We start from the raw sequence: 18,081 nt of genomic DNA, 5'->3' as shown, positions 1-18,081 counted from the left end.
TTGGAGGCCTGAAGTAGCTTGAAAAAAAGGTCCATGTTTGGTGGAATAAAATTGTATAAAATTGATAAACAATAGAAAAAAAAAAGAACTTAGCCTACCCGCGGCAAAAGTCTACTAGCACAAAGTTTACAAATGACTTTCCGTGGGTCGGAGTAACATTAAAAAAAATATATAATGAAAATAAGAATGAAATGATCCTTAATAATTCTATAATATGTAATCACGCCATCTACCGGAATTCTTTTACAGCCCTTTCGCAAGCTGGTCTTTACACGCGTAGCATTCTCTTAGAATATTTTTTGTGATAATTTTTAAACAAGTGTTTTTTTTTCAATTACTTATAACAATAACTAAAGTTCGAAATCATAAAGCACTGTTTAATAATCACTTTGAAGCTCTCACTCATTTTTGTAAGTGTGAAACTCGCGTTGCAAAATTATTGAAAGTTCGTGAAAACAGTTTGCCAGTCCCTAGTTGCGATAATGAAGGCGGCAGAATATTCTCTCTTAAGTTCCCAAGACCCCAGATTTTTATTACACTGTAAAATTTGGAAGTTCGTGGGAAAGGGGGCTGTCAATATTCCAAAAGATGGTCAGGTTGGACCATCGTCTTATCTACCCAGTAATAAGAAAGGACGTTTGTAATTTATTATTGCTACTGTCTGTGATGCTTCTCTTTCACATGGTTGTGTCACCTCAATGTTCTTGTATACCGAATTAGTATTTTGTTTGATTCTAAGTAAACTACCTTTGATAACCATTTTCCCTCTCATTAAACAGTGCCCCTTGCAAAATGAAATTAAATGTAAGAGTACCAAAATGTCACACACATGACGTACCTTAATATCAGGTGTATAACATTTAATTTTTAACAATTCCACAACCTCAGTAATATACAGGTAACTGACCACTAGATCAGCTTCACATAATTCTGATGCCTTGCATAACTCCCCTTTCTTCCTTCCATATTTCTCTCCACAGATTTATTACTTATCCCTGTTTTGTTTAAAGCATCAACTTACTATATGAAATGTCTTTGCAAAATCTATAAATCTCTCTCTCTCTCTCTCTCTCTCTATATATATATATATATATATATATATATTTTGCACATCCAGTGTAGTTGTAGTCTTATAAAAGGTAAAATGGCCAAAATATGGATATGTTGATCTCTTAGATAGATTGATGGCAACATGGATATGTTGCTGTTCTCTTAAATATGACAAGCTAATGTTCAGTGATAAAATTGAAGTTATTTATGTAATGATATAGTTAATGATATTTAGAACAGATCTCCTATAATGAGCATTTTGGTTCCATACTCTTCTCATGATGATAGTGACTCAAGTGATGTAGATCATTGTTTGATTAGATGGAGAACTTGGATATGCCAATATCCAACACTATGTTGTGATGACTTCTCCAAAACCATTAAATTATAAACCAGATTTTTCATTTCTGGAGCTCTGGTGAAGATTCTGAAATTTATTAGAATTTAGTATTGATATATGGAATGGTATGATGCATATATTCATTATCTCTCATATTATACTTGTGTAATATTTTCTATAAATTTTGCTAAGTTCAGCATTTCATTCTTCACTTCAATTCTGTTTTTCTCTCTCAGATTTTAGTCTGACTCATAAGTTTTATGTATTCCTTAATTGCTGATGATAAAGCCCCTTCCTTGTCACCAATTAATTTGCTGGTTTGAATAACAATGTGGTATGAATATATTTGTAACAGTTTTTAGGAGATGCTCATTTTCATTACCTGGTGTGTGTAGGCTTTCTTTTTCAGTGTGAATCCCAGCCATGAAAGGTTATAAACCTGTAGTACATTAGTGCTGAGATAAGATCTAGAAAATCAAAATTTGGCTCTAGAGACCAAACATTGTAATCTTTCAATCCACTTCTGGCCTTCAGTTCTTCCATATGGGAACCACTGAAAATCATCCTCCGTCTAACGATATTGCAAACATACCTGCCATAGTTAGATTCAAATCCATGGCTTGTAAGTAGGAGAAGAGAGAGAGGTATTATTCACTTTCTAACCAACTGACCTGAAGTAGCATCACAAGAAAAATTTGTTGTCTGTAGCAGAATTTCAATCTTAGTTTAAAGTCTTGGTTTCATTTGTGCTATTGATATAAGTTCCTAAGCTTTCATGAGAAGCAGAATTGCCATTAAAAAAAACAACAACAACAAAAAAAAAAAAAACATGGAAAACTTAAACAGTTATCATCATTGCCCTATTTGTAAATAGTATTTACCAGGTTGAATGGTTTTCTATGACTTATTTTGAAAATCACCATGGTTGTGATCTCAACTCTAAAAAGAGCAGAAGAGATTTTCTAGATTTTTCAGATATATTTGAGTCGCTGTTTTATGTGGGCTGGTAATGGTTTTATCTCCTGATGACTCAGCATATCGCTGTGCAGCAAAGTTTTGAGAACACATGCAATGGATGGATGTTTTGGCATATCATTTAATAGTATTTGTAGTCTTAACCATGTGATTTTTTTAAGAACTAGTCAACCTAGGCAGTATATTTGTTATCCTATAACTCTTGTTACTCACTCTCAGCATTAGTAGCATGATTTATACTACATTTTTGCTCATTTATTCCAGTTTAGTGCAGTAATTTTTATAATAAATTTAATTTAATCCTTTATCCAAGTGTATGCAAACAAAGTTTGCATCTGAAGATACTTCAGGACCGAGGCAACTCGTAGTAAAGGTGGACCAAGCTCTCATCACTTCTTGTCTTAGTATCTCCCTTAATGCAAAGCACATCTCCTTGCAAATATGTATAATGTTATGCATTAAGTATCTTCAGGTGCAAACTTTGTTTGCATACACTTGGATAAAGGATCAAACTAAATTTAATATAGTCTAACCAAGTGAAAAATAAACTTCTAACATCATTCTCTAAATCCAGAGTAATTTAATAGTAAGATGGTACACCTTTTGGCAACTCATATAGGTAAATATGACCTCTCCACGCCCAGTCATAACTTATGCATCTCCTGCGTGGAGTCACACTTCGAAGACAAATATTCAGAAGCTGCAGAGAATACAAAACAAATGTCTGAGAATGAGTTTAGATGCTCCATGGTTTATCAGAAACTCCCAAATTCACAGAGACGTCAGCATTCCCTACATCACAACTCTTCTTCATGACCTAGCTGAAAAGTTCTTCAATAAGACAATTAATCATCCGAACCCACTGATCAAGCAAGCTTCAGACTATAATGAAGCAGATTTCTGCAAATACAAGAGACCGAAGTCAATTCTATGCTCAGCTGAACAGAGTTAACCTCACTGCCCTTTCAGGGCGAGCTTAAAGCTCAGTAATTCTCCGCCCAAAGAACTTTCCTTTTCAGATGGAGGGGAATATGAAAAGCATTTATGCTTCACCCATCAAGTCAGTACCGTTATGCGTTATGCCTTAGTATCACCACTTCGGATCTGGCTACCACTGACGAGACCTCAATAAAGGTCGAAACCGGTCTGGGTAGTGGCCCTTCCCTTAATGCATAACATTATATGTATCCACAAGGAGATGTGCTCTGCATTTATTATAGTCTAACCAAGTGAAAAATAAACTTCTAAAATTGCAGTAATTTCCCTAGTATTTTCTTTTGTCCTCATAGTCTGGAGCAGTTACTGAGGTTAATCCAAAAATCAGCTTTATAAATTCTATTTTTCATATAAGCTACATTCTATAATAATTATAAAAAATATATAAAAATATATGCTGGGAAGGAAATTAATTTACATCCCCCTCTTCCAACCATGGAATGCATGGTTCATTGTACATTTTATCCATTATTATCTGCCCACTTATCCACATATATAGTTCATTCTGAAGTGACCTAAGTGACTGAACATAGCAGGAAAGTTGGTGTCAATATTACCTCAGAACTTATCTTGTTATGGTCTACACTGAGAATGGTCTAATAACAAGAAAATAAAACCAACAGCACCTTTCTGCCTAATGATAGCTTGTTGATTTGGGTGATCAGTAGAGATAATTATGCAGTGTGATCAGTAGGCTACAGTCAATTGAATGGCAGCATACTGCAATAATACTTACAACATTGCTTGTCAGAGGAGCACACTGAAATGTGCTAGCATATTGGAAGGCACAGTATGATAGATCCTGTTTGATCTCTAAATACTTACCTGAATATTCATTTTAATCATTTAAGCCTATTAACAATATCACAAGAAAACAAAAGGTAACTTATCAAGCAGCTGATATATCATCACATTTATTACCAGGGTCTTCTCTCAGAATGCTTAATGTTTAGTGGTTATAGTAGCACACAGTACCATTCCCATTACTCATTTCATAAACTCTGCAATGCACATACATCAAAAGCTTCAAGATCTACAATCATTGTTTTAATTACTAACTTCCATACCATTCAAGTCACCTGCATTGCTACCAAAATCCAATCTTCCTTCTTTCAGCAAATTATTTCAGTGTACATAATTTCTTTAATCTCGCTCTCTCTTCCTCCTTGGACTGACATTTGCATTTAGCCTTTCCTGCTATATATATATTTTAAATACATTTTTTGTAAAACAATAAGTGCTGGCACACATTCTTTGCTAGTAGGAAAGTATGATACTTCATCCATAGGTCATATGTCACTATTAATAAAGGCGTTAGTACACCATTGCATACTGTCCCAAAAGAGCATTGTGTGTGTGTATATTAGAGCCTGTGTAGTTCAGTGGAAGTGGTGTTTTCACTCCTTAATGTACTGCCCTAAGAAAGAGTGTCATCAGTTCGATTCTAGTTGCCGATAGAGGAACTTTTTCTAAGCCTTTTTTTGACCAGTTCATGAGTTAGTCAATCTCTGGCATGGACAACCAGGTTTTTTTCTCCCAGAAACTTGGGTTTTTTGTCCTATAAATTCAATTTTAGGGTTAGACACCACGAGATGGCGGCACTTGTTAGCTGTCTCTTCACTTTGTGGCATTTGAATTAGTGATAGCATTGGGCCAGCTATCTCTGATTGGCCTATCTCAAGGCATTACTTTCATTGATCCAGTTACTAATTTTGTATAAATGTTGAATCAAAATTATTTTTAAAAATTCTGTTCAGAGGAAGGTTGCAATCATTTGTGAGATAAATTCAAGTGCTATCTCATACTTTCAGCTTTGTTTTCTCTGCAGGTTCATCATTTTTTGCTGCTCCACACCAAATTAGAATCCATCATTCCTCTACTTTCCATGGGCCTGTTAAAACACAAGCAGCATCTGCCTAACATTCTTTAAATTTCCATCTGCAAACTAACTGAACACACTTTATCTTTTATTCCATCTGCATATACTGCACTATTTCTCATGAGTGGGAGTGCTGTTTAAAAAATAATCTTGAAACAATAATGGACAAAGGTCCTACCTATCCTTTGCTGGCTTGGTTGGCCAAGTGGATAGCATTTCTGCCCTGCATTCAGTAGGTCATTGAATGAAATCCACATTTAATTTAAATTGAAATCCATATTCATTTAATGTAATGAATACAGCACAGAGTAACAATAAAATACAAATTTATTAGATCCTGTGTTTTTCTCTGTCACAGGGACATCATTAGGGATACAATCTCAAATATAATTTTAAGATTGTATCCTGACTGTGTCTCTGTGACAGATGAAATATAGGATCTAATGAACTTGTACTTTATTGGTCTTCTGTGCTGTGTTCATTTTATTAAACATTATGAGTTTAACCCAGCACATAAGCCCAAATACTAGTCTTTAGGTAGTAGATGAATATCACATGGTGACAGGATCACTACTTTGCTTAGTGAAGGTCTGAAGTGGCTTGGAAGAAATCCACATTTGGTCTCTAGAACAAGGAGTATTTAGCCCACATCTCATATGGTCTATGAATGTGTGAAAAAAAAAATTAGTGATCTCTGAATGTGGTCTTAAAATGACAGTCTAGCATCTTTTAGGTAACAATGTTACTGTAATTGTGGAGATATAGGGGAGTGATTCGTTGTTGATGCTGACTAAAAATTGTCTCCCCCAACTTTGTAATGGCTTTTGTGTAGTGCTGCAGTTTGCTTCCATTTAATCCTGTGTGAAGGTAGTCCAGTGCATGTTTATCAGTTCTGACTGGACGTGATGATGATGGAAATACATATTCTTGTATTCTTTGATGTGAATGAATGCTAACAGATCTTCCCATCTGTTCCCAAAGTGCTGTTACCTGCAACTCTGCAGGTAACAGCACTTTATACAGTCTTGAATGTCTTAAGGTTTGTCCTCAGGAGAATGGTTAAGGCTTGCAAATTTGATATGTGGTTAAAAAGGTGTGAAGATTATACAGCATGAGAGAGTTTTGTTGTGTATTATTTGGAGGGTTGTGAATGGGTGAAATGCTTTGCCAGAGGTAGTTGTGAATGTTTCAACTGTGAATGAATTTAAGGAGAGGTATGACAGGTATTGTGTAAATAATGGTTAGTGTGTCAATGTCGGGTCTCCCACGATGAGTCTTTTGACTCCATGGAGACACCATTATAATAATAATTATTATTATTATTACTATACAGGCATCATTGGGAAGCCCAGAGATTCATCATGGGAGATGTTTGCCATCATTATTGGCACAATACCTGTCATATTTCACTTTAAAGTTATTCGCTAACAAAGACTTCATGACTACTGCTGGCAATCTGTTTTACTCATTTACCAAGGAGAAAAAAAAAAGAATTCTTAACACCATTGCTTACCACACTCTTACTCAACTTCCAGGAGTGACTTCTTATTCTCTCCCATCCAGTCACATATTGGAAAATTTCTTTAGCATCTATTCTATAAAACTCCTTTAGAAACTTATCATTTTATCATATTTTTTATACCCCACTAACCTTTAATTTATCCTCATAGGAAGCACTCTACAAACCAGTTCACCATGTTAAGGGATAGGAATGTGTGGGTGGGACCTGCATATTTTGTCTCTTTTACAGGAATGTTAGTTATTGCTAAAAACTATGACATGGAAAAGCTCAGGATGATTGAGTTTTATGTATCTTCTAGTGTGTGTGGGTATATATGTAATTATCTTCCATTGTGTGTATATATACACACACACTATGTTCTCCTCCTTTGACATACAAGATCGCAGCAAAACTGTTTCTCATTTTTGAAAGCTGGGATATATCTGTAAAGATAGCCAAACATCTAAATAATGTTATACCACTTTTCTACCACACATCAAACTAGCAAACTTGATTCATTCTTATGAGGACAAACTTCATCCTTTGAAACATCCAGAAAGTGTTTAACATATAACTCGTTCTTGCATCTTAACCTACTATGGACAGAGGAAGAACTAACATCCACCTTGAAAGACACAAGAAATATTCTGCCATACTATTATTGACAGTCAGGCATGCTGTCAATTGGAATCTTTACACCTAAATGGAAGAAAATTTCAGCACTCCATGGAAGTCATTAAAAGTGAAAGGCTTTTTTTGGATCACCATCAGCAACCAAGCATTTTCCCATATCTCAACAAGTAGGGCTGCATTGATTTACCAAAAATGTGGGAATAGAATCTTCAGCAACGAGCTGAAAGAGGTGGTTTGAAATCCAGTGAAATATCAATTGGTTTTATTAGTACTGTTTGTGGGTTAAGAGTTAAATAATTTAGAAACACTGCTTTAGAGATTAAACATTGAATTTGAAGCCACGTCACGCCTCCAGTAAATAGGGTAGTAGCAGTGCAACAACAGGCAGTGAAAATCATCTGCCACCTGAAGGCATTCACAAACATCCATGCTACGATAGTCAATTGGTTGCAGAGAGCTGTTACTCTCTTGGCCAACCAGGCTGGCAGCAAGATATGTATTTTTCATTATATTTAAGAAAGCAATTCAGTATTGTTTATGGAAACTGCAAGCTAATAGCTGGAAACTATTATATTACATGACACCTACAAAGAATCTGAGGACTCATTGTGGGAGTGCACACTACTCCACTACACAACTTTCTGTCTCCTCTACTTAATCCTCAAACTACTTGACTATTACCATCAACACACACAGAATGCCATTTATTGCCCATCACCAACAGTATTTTGTGTCTGTAAATTGCGTGTGTTCTCAAAGCCAGTTTGCCTGTATGTGGGATGAAAAACCCAAGTTTCCAAAAAAAAAAAACCTTGTTACCTTATCAGATCAGGTGCCTGAAAAAGCCCGTAAAGATTCCTCTCGTGATGAGAATCGAACTCATGTTTTTTCGAACTGAAGGCGCAATGTTCCTTCATTCTTCCAATTGCACCATGGAGACTTTTTTGGCACCATTAGTATGAAACTGTATTGTTTATATTAGCAGGTAGCTACTAGGATGAGATTTCAGCTATTAGAATGAGGTTTCATTACATGTGCACATGCACACACACTATACAACATAAATAATGTAACTTTCTTTAAAATTGTGGCTATGCTAAAAATTCACTATTGAGGCTTATTGCAGTTTACTTCATCATAAAGAAATGGTTTTTGGTTAATTATCACTAGTCACTGTAATTTAAATACCAATGAATTTATGTAAATTTTTTTCAAAAAATTTAGGTTTTTTTTTCTTTATGATTAAATAGATAATCAAGAAAAGAAGTGATTTTCCTTTAGCATGCTAATTGGAAAAGATGATAATGAGAGAAGCAGTATCATTAAATTCCTAAAAAATGTAGGATGCTGCCGGCGCTGTATTTTGAAATTTCTTGGTGAACGAACACATACTGTTTATTTTTCAAATGATCTTGTTGAAAAGGTAAGATGGAAATAATATTTTATTGTTCAGTGCATATTGTAAAATACTGCACCCTTTACACTCGATCGCACTGTCTACCAATAATTGTCTAGAAGCTTTAGCAATTTACAATTGATACCAGATATTAGGTGAATCCTAATATCTGGTATGTCAACCTTTGGCTTTGATCACCTTCTGCACCCTTTGAGGCAGGCTTTCCACCAATGTGGGCAGACATCAGGTGGAATTTGTCTCTATTCCTCCATCAAAGCAGAATTGAGTTCAGTGACAAATTGAGGATGTCCTGCTCTGGACCTCAATTGCTTCACCAGTTCATCCCACAGGGGTTCGATGGCATTGTGGCCAGGATTCTGTGCAGGCTAGAGCAGTCGTTTAACACCCATCTCTTCATACTATTCCATAACAGCTGTGGCTTTGTGGCATGGGGCATTGTCGTCTTGATAATAACAGGGGTCCATTCCATAAAAAGTCCACAGCGTAGGCAGCTCCTGATTATCCAGAATATTAAGCTACTAAGCTGCCTTCATGGAACCACAGACAACGACCAGTGGTCCCATTCCAAACCAGCTGAATGTATTCAACACCATTACTCTTCCACCACTAAACTTTACTGTGAGTACAACACACTGTGGTAACAAGCATTCACCAGGCTGCCTCCATACCCACACCCTGCCATGAGACTGGAAACAGGTGAACCTTGATTCATCTCTCCAGAATACCGTTTTCCACTGGTCAGTTGTCCAGTTCATGTGCTCTTTGCACCAGGCAGATGAGCCGCTTGTATGTTGTTGTTGTGATGTTCGGCTTGTGTGCCACTATTCTTCCATGGAAACCCAGTAAATAGAGTTCTTTTCGTACAGTATTAGTGCTCACCATGGTGTTACTGGCACTCTGGAACTCATCACGGATGAGTTCACATCGTGTTGCCATACTACCTGTATTCAACTGCTAGGATCAAATACTGCTTCCTACTATCTGTACACCGGTTTTGTTATTAACAAACCTGGAATGTTCCATAACTTCATATAACAGGGGTGTCTGCGTAATTATGGTCTGTACCGATTGTAGACTGTTTTTGCATGTCACCCATTTTAACACCCTCCTGTCCATGTCAGTCATTTTTGGCAGCTGCTTTGGGTGTTTTCCTGCATTAATGATGCCGAATGTCTCAATTTGTTGATCACATTACTAACCATTGATTTTGGATGCTCCAGTTGAGCAGCAATGGCACATGTGGACATGTCACCAATGTAACAGCCCATGATGATACCTCTCTCTCTCGAAGTCACTGAGTTCACATTGGTATGGCAACACAATGTCAACTCGGTGACTTCGAGAGAGGTGTCATCATTATCTGTTATATTGGTGACATGTCCACATGTGTCATTGCACTGCCAGGTGCTTCACCTGGTGCCTGGTGGTGGTGGCAGTGTTGCCATACCACCTGTATTCAACTGCTAGGATCAAATACTGCTTCCTACTATCTGTACACCAGTTTTGTTATTAACAAACCTGGAAATGTTCCATAACTTCATATAAAAGGGGGTGTCTGTGCAATTATTGGTAGATAGTGTGCAACAAGATCTCATTTACATATGCTTCAAATTAATTATTCATGTTTTCTCCTTTCACAGTATACTTATGTTTGCAAGTATACAAACAGCTGATGACTTTTAGGGCTAATATGAATTAATAGATTAATACTTTAAAGAGAGTTCGTAACCCCCCCCCCTTCCCCAGTGAAAATTATTAGCTCTGGAATCTTCCCAGAAATAATACCTATTATTAGCTTGTTTCAAATGGAGGTGGGAAGGTTTCCCTTTTGAAGAAACTTGGGTCTCTGCCTTGTCACAAAGCAGGCAAAGTTATCTGAGAATACAAGCAATTAATAGATAGAAGTATATATATAATTGGTGGAGTGGAGTTTGACGGATTGTGGAATAGTTCTGTGTGATGAGTACTGGAACTCCATAAAATACCAAGTAATAATAAATAATTTTATCTTCTTTCAGAATATGAGGATATTTCAAAAAATAAGGTAACAAGCATTTCTATATTATGTGAAGGACTGCATTCTGATGTGGAAATTCTGACGAGGTCTTTCTTCAGTTTCAAGAAGGGGTGGTAGTCACTGGGTGCTAGATCAGGCATGTAGGGTGAGTGTTCAATCTCCTGGAAGCCTAGTCCTACACTGCAGCCTTCTCAACAATAGCCACATGGACGGGAGCATTGTCATGAAGCAGGCGAACACCATGAATCGGCATTCCTCATCTCTTCCCTTTTATGGCGTCATGCAGTTTGTGCAGGAGTGGAGCATAATATTCTTCATTCATGGTGGTATTCCTTTCCTTGAAGTCAATCAAGAGAATTTCCTGGCAATCCCAAAAAATTGTTACCATGATTTTCTTGGTGGGCTGAGTGACCTTGGCTTTTCTCGGCGGTACTTTACCTGGTTTGCACCACTCCATGAATTCTCTTTTGGAAAGTAGATCATAATAAAGGACCCTGGTGACAGTGGATTCCAGCACTTCTCTCTGATTCCCTTGGCAAAGCTCTAAAAACTTGCAGGAACAGGTCACACGATGTTCCTTCTGAATTGAAGAGAAAAGTCGGGGCACCCACCTTGCACTGACCTTCGTCATGCGAAGCTTCTCACGAATGATGTGAAAGACGGTTGTTATAGAAAGCCTCAATTTTACTCAGATTTCTTTGAGCTTCAGCCATCTGTCATTGAGCAGTTCCTCCTCAACAAGAGAGACATTTTCCTCAGTGATTACTTCCACAGGCCGACCATCACGAGGATTATCTTCGATGCTCTCTCTCTCTTCCCAGGTGAAACTGTTTAGCCCATTCCTACTTGATAGAATATGAAGGAGAAGCTTCCCCATAAACACCATCCAATCTCTGTTTGGTTGCAGTTGGAGAAAGCCCTTCTTTGGTGAAAAACTGTACTCGATTTTTAACATTAGAGCCACTTAGCATGCCACATGTTAATCAAATGAGTGCCTCCAACTGAATGATGCAGGTAAAGAGTTGCAACTGGTACACTAACCTCCCCATCGATGGTACTATCTATCACACATGATGTTTTAAAATCGCCGCAAATTTTGTATATCAGGCCAGAAACTTTTGGAACCTACTTTGTATATATAGAGGCAGTTAACTTCACATTAAACTGTCCTAGTAGTTCACAATTCACAGCACACCGCCTTCTTGAGAATGTGTACAGCATGCTCAAGTAGGGAGTGAGCATGCATTACATGATTACTATCCACATCAGTTTCAACCTTTATTAAGGGTGTAATCAGTGAAGATACTGAGAACTCTGTGGAAGGAGATACATTCCCATATACAAAGTGCAGAATGGTGTATCATCATATTATTACTTTGCTCTGAGTTAGAGATAGTTGTAGCAAGGTTTTTCATTTAGAAGACAAATACATTATATTTGATGAGAAATAGCATTCTCGTTCTGATTTTTTTACCTAAGTGTGAGTAAACAGAAGTTTGCATATGAAGTATCTTCATCATAAATGGATAAGAAAACCTCCACTGATGAGAATTCAATAAAGGTCGAAAGCAGTCTGAGTTGACTCTCCCCATCAGAGGCACATAAAGTGTTTGTATCTTGGAATACTAGGATAACTGGATGTGAAGTCAACTGCTTCTGTTGTGAAGATGCTTCAGGTATTGTCTTTGTTTGCTCAACTCACTTTCCTTCCTATTGAAAAACCTTGTTACGGCTATCTCTAATTCAGAGTAATTTTATGATATGATGCACCACTTTGTTACAAGTAGAAAAATGGTTGTCATCTCTGGATTACATTACGTTATCATCATCATCAAATTCCTGCTATGTACCCTCAAGGGGTGTACAGGATATGACAGTACTACATGAAAAAATTACATCATTACTAACTTCCTATCTACAATTTTCCTCCAAATCAGTCTGTTACTTGTCAAGACTCCAACATTATCAGATCTTATATTTCTATCATCTAAGGCACTTTGTATCGTATTAATCCACCTATATCTTGGTCTTCCTCTGGGTCATTTTCCTGCGAACCTGGCAAAGAACACTTGTTTTGCTAATCTTTCCTTTCCCATTCTATTTAAGTGACCATACCACCTGAGATTAGCTCTGCTAATGCATTCCTGGATGCTGACAATGTCAAGTTCTTTACTAATATCCTCATTTTTAATATGATATTGCCATTGATGCCATCTGTTCACGCCTCTAATCTTTCTCAGGACTCTCATATCTGCGGTCTCTAGTCTTTGGTCGAGTGTTTTACTTCTGAGCCAGCTCTCAGATCCATAAGTTAAAACTGGTTTGAACACTGTCTTGTATACAGCTAATTTAGTGTTCCGACGAATTTCTCTCTTATTCCATATGAATTTATTCAGTTGACTTCCCACCATACCAGCTTTGCTGATTCTGTTGTCTATTTCTATATTTAATTTACCATCTTCAGTAAAAATTGTGCCTAAGTAGCTGAAATGTTTTACTTGTTCCACAGGTTCTCCATTCACAACACACAGTTGACATTTTCAATGATTCTGCCTATTTTCATTGTCTTTCTCTTTTTATTGCTGACCTTCATACCATATCTATTACAACAGCTATTCAATTTATTCAGAGAATCTTGCAGACTTGTAGTGGATTTATTTAGAAGTATAACATCATCCGCATAAAGCAAAGAGCTGACTTTAACATCTCCAATTTTGATATCAGGTTTAATACCACTTTCCTTCATAATGTGATCCATATAGATAATGAATAACAGAGGGGATAATGTACATCCTTGTCTCACACCAGATTTAACATTAAACCATCTTCCTGTACTTCCTTCAATTCTAACTGCTGACTTACAACTCAAATAAAGACTAAGTATTGCTTGATATAATGCCCCATTAACACCATATAACTGCAGCGTATTGAATAGCTTCTCTCTTGGCACCTTGTCATATGCCTTTTCCAAATCGACAAAACTTAAATACAGATCTTTGTTATATTCCCATGCTTTCTCGATTATTTGTCGTAAAGTGAAGATCTGATCCTGACAGCCTCTATTTGGCCTGAATCCAGCTTGTTCTTCACCAAGCTTTTCTTCCACAATTCTTCTCAACCGTTTCTCAAGTATACTGGCATAGATCTTGCCAGGAACACTCAGTAGGGAAACACCTCTGTAATTCTCACATTCAGTTTTATTTCCCTTTTTATATATGGGTACTATGAGAGCTCTACTCCAATCATCGGGAATTCGTTCCTCTGTCCAGGCTTTCTGAACTATGCAGTGCAGCCACTGTAAGACTTTTATACCACCATACTTCAGCATTTCTGGTCGAATATCATCTACTCCGGCTGCCTTTCCACATTTCAAGCCTTTGATGGCTTTTTCTACTTCAAGTATGGATATGTATTCCTGACTGCATGCCTGGTCAGTGTTTTTTATCACTGTGCTGTCATCACTGCTTGTTTCATTTAGCAGTTTTTCAAAGTAATTACTCCATACTTCAAGGATATCTTTTTCTCCTGTTTTCATGTCAGATTTATCATCTCTAACTCCTTTTACTGCACTCTTTCCTCCATTCCTAAGCTTCTTCAACAACCTCCAGAATATTTTGCCACCTTCTTGATATTTATTTTCTATATTCTTGCCAAAGTCCTCCCATGACTTTTGTTTAGCTAGTTTTACACACTGTTTAGCTTTCTTACATTTGTCTCTGTATTCTGTAAGAGTAAAAGCTGACTTATTTGCCAGGAACTTTTGATATGCTTTCTTCTTTTCCTTCACTGCTTCTTTAACTTCCTGTGTCCACCAGGGAGTTCTGATTTTTTTATCCTTGCACACAACCTCACCACATGCCTCTCTGGCAGAATCAATCGTTTTCTTCAGAGTTTGCCACTGAATCTCCAAGGTTTGATTCCTGTTCTCAAACTCTTTCATTTTCTTTTCAATAATCTTTCTGTATTTTAGTCTACAGTTCACATCTGAGAGCTGCTCAACTTTTATTTGCTTTAAAACTTTCTTACATGTTATTCTTTTCAATATGAAATTCAATTTTATCCTGCTCAAGACTAAATAGTGATCACTTCCAATTTCAAATCCTCTGTACACTCTGGTGTCCTGCACCAGGGAAAAGACATTACTATCAACAATAACATAGTCAATGAGACTTTTCTTATTACTAACCTCTTCTCTCCATGTGAATTTGTGCACATTTTTATGTTGGAACATGGTGTTAGTAATAACCAGTCCATGTCCTGAGCAGAAATCCAACAGATATTTGCCATTATTATTAGCTTTGCTCTTTTCTCCAAATTTTCCCAAAATATTTTTGTATGTCTCGCAATCATTTCCTACTCTGCTAACTAGATCCCCAACAAGGACCAACTTTTCCTTTTTCATTGTGTCAGTTGCTTTTTCTAGAGCGTCAAAAAATTCCTCCACTTCTACCTTAGTAGAACCTTCTGTGGGACCATAGGCACAAATAAGTCTCATTGTCCAGTTCCCCATTCTCATATTTGCCCACATTACTCTACTTGAGACTGACTGCCACCATTCAAGAAGATTAGCCTCGTATTTTGTGTTGAATACTATGGCTACTCCTTCTTTTCCTTGATTGTCATTGCCTGAATATAACATTTTGTATTTATTGCTTAGAAAGATCTCACCAGTTTTGGTCTTTTTTGTTTCAGTCACCTCTATTATGTCGAGCTGGTACTTATCTAATTCCTCAGCTAGCTCCATTTCTTTGCCATTCAGGCTTCTTACGTTGATAGTACCGATCTTTAACTCTGGTGATGTTGAGTTGGGGTTTGTTTTCAGATTTGTTCCAGTAGCTGACTTTTCGCTGTTCGCCCTGTTTCTCTGGCGAAAACAACGGGGGCCTTGTTTAACCGGGCAACGCCCCAGCCGGCATGAAATTTTGTCATGTTGTACCATCATTTTTTATTTTGGTTTAACCAATAAGAATACAATTTGGTCGGCTAAATCCCAAATTGCCTGCCCATCCTCGTTCGTTCAGTATCAAAGTAGATACTCAACAGGGTGCGCCACGAGAAGGTGAGGATTGGACATTAGGTCAGAAGCCCTGGTCGGTTCTCCGCATTCCTTTAAAGGCTATGTGGAGGTCTCCTCTCAGTTATACAGCTTTGACCCTTAAGCACCCCATTATCATATTACGTTATCATACCAAAAATATATATTTAAGGAAATATGTTGTAGCCATAGTATTCAACACAAAATACGAGGCTAATCTTCTTGAATGGCAGTCAGTCTCAAGTAGAGTAATGTGGGCAAATATGAGAATGGGGAACTGACAATGAGACTTATTTGTGCCTATGGTCCCACAGACGGTTCTACTAAGGTAGAAGTGGAGGAATTTTTTGAGGCTTTAGAAAAAGCAACTGACACAATGAAAAATGAAAAGTTGGTCCTTGTTGGGGATCTAAATAGCAGAGTATGAAATGATTGTGAGACATACAAAAATATTTTGGGAAAATTTGGAGAAAAGAGCAAAGCAAATAATAATGGCAAATATCTGTTGGATTTCTGCTCAGGACATGGACTGGTTATTACTAACACCATGTTCCAACATAAAAACGTGCACAAATTCACATGGAGAGAAGAGGCTAGGAATAAGAAAAGTCTCATTGACTATGTTATTGTTGATAGTGATGTTTTCTCCCTGGTGCAGGACACCAGAGTGTACAGAGGATTTGAAATTGGAAGTGATCACTATTTAGTCTTGAGCAGGATATAATTGAATTTCACATTGAAAAGAATAACATGTAAGAAAGTTTCAAAGCGAATAAAAGTTGAGCAGCTCTCAGATGTGAACTGTAGACTAAAATACACAAAGATTATTGAAGAAAAAATGAAAGAGTTTGAGAACAGGAATCAAACCTTGAAGATTCAGTGGTAAACTCTGAAGAAAACATTGATTGATTCTGCCAGAGAGGCATGTGGTGAGGTTGTCTGTAAGGATAAAAAAATCAGAACTCCCTGGTGGACACAGGAAGTTAAAGAAGCAGTGAAGGAAAAGAAGAAAGCATCACCAAAAGTTCCTGTCAAATAAGTCAGCTTGTGCTCTTAGAGAATATAAAGACAAATGCAAGAATGCTAAACACTGTGTAAAACTAGCTAAACAAAAGTCATGGGAGGACTTTGGGAAGAATATAGAAAATAAATATCAAGAAGGTGGCAAAATATTCTGGAGGTTGTTGAAGAAGCTTAAGAATGGAGGAAAGAGTGCTGTAAAAGGAATTAGAGATGATAAAGGTGACATGAAAACGGAAGAAAAAGATATCCTTGAAGTATGGAGTAATTACTTTGAAAAACTGCTAAATGAAACAAGCAGTGATGACAGCACAGTGGTAAAAAACACTGACCAGGCATGCAGTCAGGAATACATATCCATACTTGAAGTAGAAAAAGCCAACAAAGGCTTGAAATGTGGAAAGGCAGCAAGAGTAGATGATATTCGACCAGAAATGCTGAAGTATGGTGGTATAAGAGTCTTACAGTGGCTGCACTGCATTGTTCAGAAAGCTTGGACAGAGGGACGAATTCCCGATGATTGGAGTAGAGCTCTCATAGTACCCATATATAAAAAGGGAAATAAAACTGAATGTGAGAATTACAGAGGTATTTCCCTACTGAGTGTTCCTGGCAAGCTCTATGCAAGTATACTTGAGAAATGGTTGAGAAGAATTGTGGAAGAAAAGCTTGGTGAAGAACAAGTTTTAAAAGAGGTAAACCGTGAGTAGACATAACTATACATAAAAATATAACGGAAAAACTCACGTAGAAAAATTATTTAATGGTATAATTTTCGCCCGTGTGTCACAGGCATCTTCAGTACAATTAGGCACAAAAATTAAACATTAACTGACAATTCCAAAAAAGCGCCACCTAAGTAGCTGGTGTAAGATAACTAAAAAGGTCAATAACTTTCCTAAAAAAAAAAAAAAAAAATTAATACAATAAAAAGTTAGGAAAGATTAGCTGATTTGTAAAGTACTATCTCCCATAAAGGGGACAGACGTAAGCCGTCGGATCTGTTTAAGTTAGGAGAATGAAGTAGAGTTTCACATGCTTCTTTATAAAGGCGTTCCATGAGAAACTGACTTTTGTGAAGAACTCTTGTCTTTTTCCAATGAACTCTGTGTCTAGTGAAGATGGCATGTTCTGCAAGTCCAGACTTTTCAGGTTTAAAGTATTCAATATAAGATTGGTGTTCTTCTAGCCGAATGGAGGCAGATCTTCCCGTTTGTC

The 18,081-nt window shown here is 37.0% G+C and overlaps 1 protein-coding gene across 1 annotated transcript in view; it reads left to right on the top strand.

The window, feature by feature from the left end:
* The first annotated feature begins 267 nt into the window (after positions 1–267).
* The window catches only part of LOC150102160 (tRNA pseudouridine synthase Pus10-like), a 166,194-nt gene continuing 148,380 nt past the window's right edge, over positions 268–18,081 (top strand). Inside the window, exons 1-2 of the mRNA XM_090399825.1 lie at positions 268–410; positions 8,625–8,797. Coding sequence (XP_090255951.1) covers positions 8,657–8,797 — 141 coding nt within the window. The 5' untranslated portion in view covers positions 268–410; positions 8,625–8,656. The remainder of the gene's footprint in view (positions 411–8,624; positions 8,798–18,081) is intronic.

This window comes from Typopeltis vanoorti, chromosome 10 (genome assembly GCF_054136105.1).
Source record: "Typopeltis vanoorti isolate ZY-2024b chromosome 10, IOZ_Tvanoo_1.0, whole genome shotgun sequence".
NCBI lineage: Eukaryota > Metazoa > Arthropoda > Arachnida > Uropygi > Thelyphonidae > Typopeltis > Typopeltis vanoorti.
The sequence above is the reverse complement of the archived record's forward strand: the minus strand, read 5'-3'. Positions and strand labels throughout refer to the sequence as shown.